At 53.6% G+C, this 12013-nt stretch overlaps 1 protein-coding gene across 1 annotated transcript in view; it reads left to right on the top strand.

Annotated features, from left to right (window-relative positions):
- The first annotated feature begins 1213 nt into the window (after window positions 1–1213).
- Window positions 1214–12013, top strand: part of MEAK7 (MTOR associated protein, eak-7 homolog) — a 55957-nt gene continuing 45157 nt past the window's right edge. The window contains exons 1-3 of the mRNA XM_035024676.1: window positions 1214–1884; window positions 8491–8706; window positions 8975–9157. Coding sequence (XP_034880567.1) covers window positions 9092–9157 — 66 coding nt within the window. The 5' untranslated portion in view covers window positions 1214–1884; window positions 8491–8706; window positions 8975–9091. The remainder of the gene's footprint in view (window positions 1885–8490; window positions 8707–8974; window positions 9158–12013) is intronic.

A 12013-nucleotide genomic window follows, 5' to 3' on the forward strand; every position in this document is an offset into this window, starting at 1 on the left:
AGATGAGCGCATCCCTGACCCTCCGAGCCCTCCCTGCCTTCCTCGTTCCGCGGTCTGTGGCTCCTAACTGGGAGAGCCGCCTGCATCTCATCTGGCCCTCCTGTGCCCTCTCTGGGCAGGGGCAGGGGGCAGGGAAGGAGGCTGAGTGCCAAGGGGACAGCACGGAGAGGTGGGGACGGTGGCCAGGGAAGAGGTCGTGCCCTGCTTCAGAGGGCAGCTCTCGCCCCACATGGTGGTGGTCCTGTGTTCTCAGACCTTTTGATTTTCAAAAGAGGCCCCAGATTTGGATATTTAAGGAAGAGGCACCAGCATCTTTTCCAGAAAGCACATTCTAGTTGTTCTGGACAGCGTGGAGCGGCGGGGGGCGGCGGGGGGCAGGGAGCCCTTTGCCCCACAGGCTGGCTCCTTTGCCAAGGGAGCAAGAGGTGCGGGAATGCCCCGGACAGACACCCCCAGCTCGGTCTCCAGGCCCAGCTCGCTCCTGCCAGGCTCTTTAGAGATTCTAGAACATTCTCTCCGGCTGCCTGTGTCACTGGCTGTTACCATAGCGCTACAGAGCATCTAAGGAAAAGCAAGCCTGTGTGTGTTGCTTTCCCCGAGGAGCATCTCGAGGCCTCCTTTGGGCCCAGCACCCCCACCCCGCATGACATGGAGATGCCCCCCTCCCCCCCAGGATTCGCTGGATTTATGCTCACCAGGAGCAGATGCTGTGGGAGGGCTCTGACCTCCCCAGCCTGGTGCATTGTGCTGAGTTGGCCTTGGGGGCTGGGGCTGTTCCTGGGCTGAAAGAGGGAGAGAAAACCCCCACCCACCCGACCAGGCCTTTGGGAGCAGGTTGGGGGCACGCACGACAGCTGTCAGGGAGCAGGGAGGGGTCCACCCGCCCCAAGGGAGTGCTGGAGAGTTCTGGGGGGGGCGCTGTGTGGGCTGCCCTCCCTGGGGCTGCCTGGCTGTGGGGGAAAATGCTGGCTTTAACAAGCCCACAGGGGCCTTAAAACCTGGCTCGGGCTTGAAAGTTTTTCTAAAAGGCTCTTCTTGACAATGGCCATTAGGCCCGAAAGTCTGCAGTCACATTAACTTAGGCTCTCAGGCTTCATTTCTGTGTGGGAAAGCGCTAGCTCGGGGCCTCCCATGCAGCCTGGGGGGCCGCCAAACCTCCATGCTGACATGGGAAACTTGGGGGGGGGGTTGGGGAAGGGGAGCGAGAACGCTTCCCATGCAAGAGTGGCTACCATTTTAACCGAGGGCCTGCGATGTTTGTGACAAGCATACACCGTGCTCATCTGTGAGGGCGGCGGGATTGGAAAATATGGAGGCTCAGAAGCTATTTGCCTGGGATCCCAAAGCCGAGTGGTGAAACCTGGACTTCAGGAGGAAGAAGGTACAGATGCTACTTGGGATAAGTGTTGCCCCCTCGGGACCCTTAGAGGTGAGGACCCGACCTTGGGCACCCCTGGTGGTGAGGACCTGATCTTGGGGACCCCTGGCAGTGATGATCCACATCTCCACATCCGCAAATGCTCTGGGAACCCCGGGGAACCCATTGTAAAGACAGGACAAGATAGCTATTTAATTATTTATGATGCGCCCTTTCCGTTGAAAAAGGAACGGCTCACTCCAGAGGCCACTTTCACGGTGCCCTGGGGTTCCCCTCTGAAACGCTGCTTCTGGGCTCCTGTTTCAGGGTTTCTGATTTCCACCCTGGGATGACCTGACGGTCCCTTCCCCTGGGGCCCCGGCTGGCCCAGGGAGGAGGCCCCACGACTCCATCTGCCGACTGAGGGCCGCACGAAGGGGACGGCCAGCCCATCTGCCCAGCTCACGCTGTGTGGCCCTGAGGTTGTCCCTTCGCTTCTCTGGCACTCAGTGTCCCCTTGGGATGAGGTCAGTCTTCCTGAACGTGATAGATATGAGACTGGCGACTTGGGGCAGTGATGTCAGGGCACAAGGAGGAACAATTGTTATGTTAATTGCTACATAGTCACTGGAATGTATTAAAACACACACAGACCGAGGCTCACACTTCGCTCAGCACGTCTGACACCTGAGCATGTGCAGAACCACCTGCAGGGCGTGTTACAATGCAGATGGCTGGGCCCACCCCCAGCATTTCTGACCCAGGGGGCCCCGAGGATCTACATTGCTAACAAGGCCTCAGGTGGTCTGGGACCGCACTTGACACCCCGGACTAACGAACACTCCCCGGGGGCCTCTGCACTTAGTGGTGTGCTGGAGCCGGCTAGAACCGGTTTACACGATCCAGCGGTGCTCACCCCCTCCCAACTCCACGTTTGGTGACCTCACATTGTAGCTTGCAACCAGCCGTGATGGAGGTATTTGCACCAGGGACACTGGGCATCAGCAAACATCAGGGCTTCCCTCACAGGCAGCTGGAAACACCTTGGCCAGCCCACCTCTGCGTGCCCAGAGCTATTCTAAGCTCTTTACAGGGATTAACTCGTTTAATCCTTCCAACCGCCCTGGGCAGTAGCTGCTGTGATGGTTCGGTCCCATTCTACAGATGTGGACACGGAGATCCGGGAAGTGTAAGTAACTCGCCCCAAATCGCGCAGGTGTATCGGACCCAGGCTGTCACCCTAGACATTCTGAATGCACTGTCTGCCTTGTTCATCGCTCAACTACACGGCTTGTCAAAACCCAAATGTCATGCATTTTTCCCAAAGCTAAGAAGAGACAAGCTGCTGGAGGTTGATTTTTAAAAATATGAACTAAGAAACAGTACTTATTGCTGTGTTGCAGACAACAGAGTCAGCTCAGATGGGCTTCCCTGGGTTTACTTACACGGGAAGGGTATGCCCTCCTTTGGAGAAAAGATTCCAAAGCACTTCGCAGTGTAGAGGTTCATACCGGTAGGGGGGCTGGGGCTGGTGGCCACAAGCAGGGGACTCGGGGAGATCAGCGTATTTATTTTTAGATGTCCGAGTTGCACATTCTGGCTTTGACTTTTAAACAATGATGCCAGCTCAAATTCATCCTCAAATTTGGATCTATGCACATGCCTTCAAGATCTTATTGATAGGTAAATAGAAAACAAGGAGATTGAGAAATCCACTCTAGGTCGTGCCTGGAAATGAGAAAATCTGTCAGGGTGGCCTTGGATGAGGAGGTCTGTGAGATGCATGGGCTCACTGGGCCATTCAGCTCTGCTGGTTTACAAAGCTCCCGCTGCAGGGTTGGGGGGCGAAGTGAAGGCAGGCCCAGAACCAGGGTTGATTGCACCCCTCAGATGTGCTGGGCTAAATTGCTGACATCACATCACATCGTAGGGCCAGCCTGCTGACTGCGGCTCGGGGAAACTGACAAGAGAGAAATTACAGGGAAATCCTCCAACTCCACACCCTGACCTCAAATTTCTGAAAAGCCCCCCGTGGAGGATGAAGGTTAGGCTGAAATCGCAAGGCTGAGGATCCGTCCTCCGGGAAAGACGGGGGCATTTGGGGGAGAACTGTGGTCAGCTGAATAATGGCCCCTGAGACGTCCAGGCCTGATCCCTGACACTGTGAATGTTATTTGCTCTGCCCAAAGGGACTCTGTGGGTGTGAGTGAGACTCTTGACATCCCCATGTCCGGGTGGGACCTAGTGTAACCCATTCTCCTAGTCCCCCATTCTCCACGTGGGACCTAGTGTACCCACAAGGGTCCTTGTAACAGGGAGGCAAAGGGATATGCGGCTTTGGAGGGGGGAGCTGTAGGGATGGAGGGATGTGGCCGTGAGCGGAGGAATGCCGAGGAATGTTGGTACCTCTAGGAGTCAGAAAGGTGGGGGTGGCTTCTCCCCTGGAGCCTCTGAAGGAACCAGCCCTGCCGACACCTTAATTTTAGCCCCATAAGATTCTTTTCAAACTTCAGACTCCAGGGTAAATGTTAATCCACTGTGTGTGTGGTTATTTGTGAGAACAGTGCAAAGGATTATCCTTGACCAAATTGGCTTTTGTCCTGGGAGGTGACCTTAACACCCTCAGAATGTCCTGCTTGATAAGAGAGTCTTTCTCGGGAGCCTGGGGCCACTGTGTATAATTTATGCAAAAATGTGATTTATGGTGGGGGGGTGCACAGTCTCCACTGGAGACCTCTGCAGGGGCTGGAGACTCAGGTTAGCCGGGCAGGTGGTCAGCCATGCCCCCCCATCACCGAGCCCCAGTAAAGCTGGGCATCAAGGCTCCGGTGAGCATCTCTGTCTGGCAATAGTCCCGGCATGTTGTTGCCTATCAGTGCTGGGAGAAATAAGTGCTCTCCACACAGTTCCTTTGAGAGGGGACGAGGGGATGCTCTGCCCTATGCACCTCTTCCCTCTGCTGATTTTCGTCTGTATCTTTTCATTGTAGGCAATGGTAATGGTATGAGTATAATGGCTTTTCTGAGTCCTTCTAGCAAATTATCAAATCTGAGGGTGATCTTGGGGGCCCCCAAACACTTGCAGTTGGTATCAGAAGTGAGGAGGCCTAGGGACTCCCAAACTTTGTAAGGAGAAATAGGAAACCACTAGGTTATGCAAAGGCCCTGTGGTACAAAGGCAGGCTCTGCACTGGGAGCTTTCACTGGGCCAGTGTAGCCAGGATAGAGAGTGATGGAGGCTGGGGTGGGTGCTAGCCACCGAGACACACACAGTGCCTCCACCACTCTGATGTCTAGTTTCCCCGCAGCAGCTAACCCTCGCTGGAGAGGGAGAACTCAGGCCTCCAGCGCTGAGCTATTGAACACAGATTGCCTGCCTCTGCCTGGCTCTTTCCCCGAGATCCAGGAACTATTCCAGGATGTTCTATCAGAACTCTGCTTCTGCAGTGGTTGGTGGAAAATATTCACACGGAGTCAATTTCAGACAGCTTGTCTGCCAGGCCTTTCTCACCTGGAAGGAGGACCGGCTCTGTCTGGTGGGTACGTCCTCTTGTGCACTGGACAGAACAGGCCTGAGCCCCCAGGCATCTGCCCCTCGTGGTGCTGACAGTCTCAATGTGAGACTGGGTGGGGGGGTCCTCAGGTCTGGGTAGAGGAGATGCCAGTAACATCAGCGGAAACGCCCCCCTCGGCCTCCCAACCACGCTGTGGGGCCAGTGAGGGGTATTCCCATTTCACAGATGAGGGACCTGAGGCTCAGAGGGGCAGTAACGGACCCTGGCAAGTGACACAGACGTGCTGGAGTCCAGGTCTGACTCTGGGCCCACGGGTGCCCCTCTCAGCCATCAGGAAGACTTCACATACGTCGGGAAACCCGCTGCTTCACGGATTTGCTCAAAAAGGCTTTTCTGAGTGCCGCTCCGTGTGCTGGCGATTGCGCAGTGGGCTTAATTTGGGTTTTCGAACCAAGATACATTTATCTTTTTTTTTTTTAAACCAGAAAAAAAAAGATTTTTTTTCTTTTTAAAGGAGGCTATTAAACGCTGTCTTTAGAAGGAGGGATAAATGTATATTGGAGGGATAAATGATAAATGTGGTCCAAGATACATGAGCAGGAGAGTCGAGGTGAGTCAGGAGGGAAGGAGCTGTGATGGGAGGGTTGTGATCACCATAAGCAGTAGGCACTCAGTCCCACGGGGGACCCTGGAGGCCACCCCGTGTGTCTTTTTCCCCTAAGGTCAAGGCAGCCGCTGCCGGCCCTCTGCTCCCTCAGACCGGCTCACAGCTGCTCTCAGGAGCACCGGGCCTCCGCACTTCCTTCCCTTACAGGTGGGCAGAGTGGTCTTGGCTACCAGGCAAGAACAAAGCGGGTGTCCGGGGTGGAGAGCAGGTGGGGGCATCACATGCAACAGGGTCAGGGGCTAGAGTGGCAAAAGAACGGGGGGCAGTGTATGACCAATGTATTATTAACATATCATTAACATATCATTAACAGGGGGCCCCCCAAACTCCAATTCCAGGGCCAGACAGGGAGCACAAATGAGCATATGGTCTGGGTGGGGACAAGGGTCACCAACCGCCCAGGTTTGGCCTTCGGGCTATCTGGTTTTAAAACTGAAAGACGCACGTCCCAGGCAGTTCAGAATGCGTGGTCCCTCCTGTGTAGACTGCAGTGTCATGCAGAGCAGGTGCTCCCTCCCAAGTGACAGCCACCACCTAGCTCAGCGAACTTCACCATGTTAGGGGTGAGCCTCCGTTTTGCCAGATCATCCAATATTTCAAGAAGAGTCAGAAACCTGGATCCTATGTGAAATTTTCCAATTTTAATTGGAATGAATCCACATTTAAAAAGCTCTAGGTGGGTCCAAGGCTTTGCGTCCAGGGGATGATGGAGACAGCTTCCCTGGTAAATGGTCAGAAGTAACGGCTTTAGTAAGAGGCACCAAGGAGGACTGGGACAGAGCTCTTAGTCCTTTGCTCTTTTGCTTTCTTGGCTGCATTGCATGTGAGGGGGTCCAGGGCCATCTGTGGGTGCCCAGGAGGGAGCCCTCGGGCAAGGATGGCCCTCTCTGGGTCTACAAAGCCCCCACAGAAGGGAGCTGAGCATACCGGAGTCCAGCTCATTTCACCAAAAAGGCCCAGAGACGGGAGAATCTTGTCCAAGGCCACACAGCAAACTAGGAACTCCCATGGTTCACCCCTCCCTGCTTCTCTCTGACCCCGGCCCTCATATCCCAACCCAAATACAAGTGGCCTCTTCGGTCTAGCCACTCCTTCCAGATTTTCTATCTATTACAGCATCTGTTTCTCTCTTTTTTTTTTGCATGTTTCTTTTTTGATGGCAAGCGCCTCAGAGAGAAAAGTAACAAGATCTTTTGACATATGGGAAGGGCTGAGGAACATGTTGCTCTCATGATTTTGTTAGGGAGATCTGCCCAATTAAAGAGAGTGCCTGGTTGATTTTTTTTTCTTTTTAAAGGAGGCTATTAAACGCTGTCTTTAGAAGGAGGGATAAATATGCCCCTTCCTGGTCTATTTTTCAAGATTCCTGTTACGCATAGAAGTCAGATCTCCTCTGATGTTGCTTTAACACACAATCACTTTGAATTACACAAGTGTGGGGTTTCCTGCAGCCTAGACCATTAGTTCTGGACCCTTTCAAATGCAAGCCACCTACTTCATGCCAACCTGGGAAGTGTGGTGCAGTTGTTAACGTTGTTAGGGCCCACCTTGCCTGCTGAAGGGGAAAGGGGAGACCATGGAAAGATGCATGGGGGATTCCTACTGACCAAGGGCAGCAGGGTCTCAGGAAGGAGTGAGAGCCAGATGGAAGGCCCTCAGAGACCCTTCTCCGTCTTCCTTCACTGCCAATCTGCTCACTCCCCATCCAGGAGGCAGATGGCTGCCCTCAGCACCTAAATTGATGAGCCCCAAATCCAGGACACAGCCTGGAGGAGGCACGTGCTAAGAGGAAGCGTCTGATTGGCCCAGGTTGAGTCAGGTGACCACCCTTGGTCCAATCAGCTGCAGCCAGAGCAGCTGACTTGCAAGGTGCATGTCCAGTGGCCGAGGTCTGCTCCTCTGGGACCTGGAGGCACGGTCACCGGGAGGTAGGCTGGGTGGGCTCGAGGACTGAGCCCCCGCCCATGCTGTCTATCATCTGGTGATTCAGAAAATGCCCAAGGACAAAAGGTTGCTGCAGAGTTAAGACAGCAATGGGAGAGGAGCAGGTTTTATTCCTTATAACTGCATTTATGTGAATTTGTGAAGTAGCAACTATACATTGGACCCATGTTTAAATTCTGTTCGCTGATGGGTTGGCAGACCCCTCGCCAGGACCCCACCTACAGCCTGAAGTTAGGGGGAGGGCGCCTCAGGCGGCTCGCTCCATCCCTTAGCCACCAGGCTCCCGGCCCATGTCCTCAGGGATCCCCTCCTGCTCTGACCCAGGAGAGGATGGAGCTTGCCTGGCCAGCCAGCTCTTCACATGGCTCCTCTGAGCTGGAATGGTCCCCGCAAAGCCAGGAGGCAGGGAGGACCCCCTTGTTTTTTCTGGTTGGGGGGAGGGGCAGGGAGGAACCAGGAAGCAAGGCCTCCCCTGTGGCCACAGGAGGCTCAGCGTTTGGATCTGTCAGCAGATCCTTTACCTCCTCGTTCACTCCCACCACCTGCTCTCCCAGTCTTTGCTCGGTCCACCTGTGTATTTTTTTTTAAATTCAATTAATTAACATATAATGTATTATTGGTTTCAGAGGTATAGGTCTGTGACTCATCAGTCTTGTATAACACCCAGTGCTCGTTCCATCACATGTTAATGCCCATCTTCCCGTTACCCCATCCCCCACTCCCTCCCCTCCAGCAACCCTCAGTTTGTTTCCTATGCTTAAGAGTCTCTAATGGTTTGTCTCCCTCTCTGATTTCATCTTGTTTTATTTTTCCCTCCCTCCCCCTATGCTCCTCTCTTTTGTTTCTTAAATTCCACATATGAGTGAGATCATATGATCATTGTTTTTCTCGGATTGACTTGTTTGGCTTTGCTTGATACCCTCTAGCTCCATCCACGTTGTTGCAAATGGCAAGATTTCATTCTTTTTGATGGCTGAGTAGTATTCCATTATCGATTCCTTCTGGCAGGTTCCGACTGAGCCCACACTCAGTACCGGGTGCTGGGTGGAGGAGAAAACCCTGCTCCTGCCCTTGATGTGCTCACGAGGGATACAGGGGCTACCAGAGCCCATGGAGGGGCAGGCAGAGGCTCCAGAGGGGAGGCGCCCTTTGAGCTGGACTTCAAAGATGCATGTGTTCAGTCACCAGTGCAGGCCTTATCAGTGCTGGGGACCCACCGGGGAGGTAAGCAGCAAGGTCCTGCCCTCCTAGAGCTCGGGGCTGGGGAACCGAGTTCCCCAGGGAGGGAGGGCGAAGCAGCTTGCCAGTGTCTGGGCCAACGACACTCAGCTGTGAGACTGGCTGAGAACGACCAGGCCGGGGCCAGCCCCATGGGCAACGGTGAGACCCCCTCCCCCCTGGCATTTATTGAGCACCTTCTGCATGGCAGGCACTATGCTTAGTGCTTTATCTGATTTTCTTCTCCCATCTCCATGACCATCCTCCTCTGCAGGCACTCCTGTCACCCACACTGTGCAGATAAGGAAACTGAGGCTTGGCCAGAGGAAGCGACTTGAACCCTCTTCGCATCTGGGTAGCTTGCTCTCTCTTCTGCGTGCCCAGGACATTTATGCGCCACTCCATCCTGGTTCATTGTCCATCTCCGGAGGGCAAGGACTGCACCCGAGCACAGAAAGTGCGTAACACGCGTTCGTGGAGGGGACTAGAGCCTTCCCTGCTCCCCACTGTCCTGTTCTTCCCCGACCCCGACCTTCAGATCTCAGGTGTCTAGCCGTCTATGAGGGCTCTTCCTTCCACCTTGGAAAACCTGCCGTCAGCAAGGTTTCCACAGCGAGGTGCCAAGGACCGGTAGTAGCAAAGCAGGGCCCTTCGGGGGAAGAGCAAAGGCCGCAGGGATGGAAACTTCCGTGGTGGGATTGCAGGCATCAGCTTTGCTCCCAGAAGTCACCCCCAGGAAACTGGTTGCAGTAAGAGGGCCCAGGTTGTGGAGGGAGCTGAACCCCAGATTTTCCATTTCTGTGTTGCTGTGATTCACTGGCCTGCATGAATGTCCCCAGGTCTCCTGGATCTTGGGAAGGGTACCCAGGGCTTCTGCTCTCGGCTGCCGTCACCTTTCTGCTTAGAACTCACCCTGGGGGCCAGTACTCCTTTCCCAGTGGGTCCCAGTTGCTTTAAAAAGGAGAGAAAAATTGAGAGCAGTACGACTTGAAACAATGCCCTGTCCCTGGCCGTGTACGGAATTAGCCCCCAGAGGGGAAGGGCCAGCTGGTCCCCGTCGCTGTGGTCGTAGGAAGACTTCAGCGTCAGCTTGAAGGTGACATTTCCTCCCTCCAGCCCAAATGACATTAACCTGCATGGGAAGATGGCCTGAGGGCCCTGAAATTGGGTTTCAGCCACTGCTCTGTCCCCCACGTGGCTGTGTGGGGCCTCAGGCAAACCGCATCCTCTCTCAGAGCCCCAGTGCCAGGGAGGTGGTGCTTGGGCTAAGTGAGCTCTGGGGGCCCGGGGCACAGCCAGCCTCCCCTTACCACTGAGAACAAACGAGCGTTCGGGTTTCTAGAACATCGGATTTTTTGAAAGAAACCACAACTTTGGATTTTTTTTTAAATGTTAAGATTTTTTTTATCATACTGGCTTTGTCATTTTGAGGTTTTTAAAGTACAACATTCATGCCCAAAAAAGGTGTTCAAGTGCACCTTATCCCCACCCCCTGCCATCACTGTCGCCCCCACCCCCCCCCCCCCCCCCCCCAGGTCCTGACCTCTAGCACCCACGGTGGCTTTGACACTTAGGCTGACACCTTGCACGCAGGGTGTACTCTGGCGTCTGGTTTCTTGCCCCCACCCCCGCATTCTAGCTGAAACTCATACAGGTTGTGGGCGTAGTTGTAAATCATTCACGGTCAGCTTCTGTACTGTAGTTCATGGTGTGAATACACCGCGTATGTTCAGTCTTTCTACCTCGATGGGTGTTGGGTGGTCCCTTGGGGTGGGGGCTGGAATGGGTAGGGCTGCCCTGAGGATTCTAGCCCACACCTTTTGGGGGGCACGTATGCACATTGCTACCGAATCTACCCCAGCGGTGGGACTCCTGGGTCAGAGCAAGGCAAGCATTCCGAGAAACATGGATTTTATCTGAAATCTCCTTATTTTCCAGTGACAGAAAGCAATGAATATCTGTTTGGTTTTGTTTTTAAAGATTTTATTTATTTATTTGAGAGAGAATGAGAGAGAGCACGAGAGGGAAGAGGGTCAGAGGGAGAAGCAGACCCCCCGCTGAGCAGGGAGCCCAATGCGGGACTCGATCCCGGGACTCCAGGATCATGACCTGAGCCGAAGGCAGTCGCTTAACCAACTGAGCCACCCAGGCGCCCTGAATATCTGTTTAAACAAGGATTCAGTTGGGGTGCCTGGCTGGCTTAGTAGAGCATGTGACTCTTGATCTTAGGGCTGTGCGTTCGAGCCCCATGTTGGGTATAGAAATTACTTAAAAGTAAGATCTTAAGGGGCACCTGGGTGGCTCAGTCGGTTTTTAAACGTCTGACTCTTGTTTTTGGTTCAGGTCATGATCTGGGGGTCCTGGGATCGAGCCCTGTATAGGGCTCTGCGCTCGGTGGGGAGCCTGCTTGAGATTCTCTCCCTCCACCCCTCCCCCGACTTGTGCACGTGTGCATTCGCTCTCTCTCGCAAATGAGTAAATCTTTAAAAAAATAATAAAAGCTTAATGAATTAATAAATACACCAGGATTCAGCCAAGTGGTGAATCCTGTCTGGACTGGGTTGGACTTGACCTCCCTTATCCCTCATAGCTTCCAATCAGCCTCATTTGTGCTTTATCATCTTAAATGTGTGTAACTTTTTTCATTATACAAGAATTGTAACTATTGTAGAACATTCAGAAAACAGAGCACAGAAAAACACATCTTGGGGAGTTCGGTGCCTGAGAGTGAGCACCTCGGTAGCCTTGTAGATCGTGTTAGCGCTGCCCTCCGTGTGTGTACGCGTTTCTTATAGATTTGCGGTACCGTTGTACGTAAATTAGCCTGCCTTTTTGACTGAATCCTGAGCGTTTGCATGTTATTACATGGTCTTCCTATCCAGCTACAAGTGGTTTTAGCTGCATTTGATTTTTCGGGGAGAGGGAGCTTTTTGTCCTGTAATAATGAGGCATAGAGGAAAGTGGTGTTCTCTCTCTTTTTTTTTAAGATTTTATTTATTTGAGAGCGAGAGCACAAGCAGGGGGAGGGGCAGAAGGAGAAGCAGACTCCCCGCTGAGCAGGGAGCCCGATTCCGGGCTCAGTCCAGGACCCTGGGATCATGACCTGAGCCGAAGGCAGACGCTTCACCGACTGAGCCACCCAGGCGCCCCAGAAAGTGGTTTTAAGGGCATGAAGTCTGTGGCCACGCCGCTTGGATTCAGAATCCAGCTGTGCTGATTGCCCACGGCGTGACCTCTCCAGGCCTCACTTAGCTTCATCTGGGAAATGGGGATAATACATCGCACCTGCCTCAGAGGTTGTGCAAGGCTTTGT

This window comes from Mirounga leonina, unplaced genomic scaffold (assembly GCF_011800145.1).
Source record: "Mirounga leonina isolate KUSES-001 unplaced genomic scaffold, KU_Mleo_1.0 Mir_180, whole genome shotgun sequence".
NCBI lineage: Eukaryota > Metazoa > Chordata > Mammalia > Carnivora > Phocidae > Mirounga > Mirounga leonina.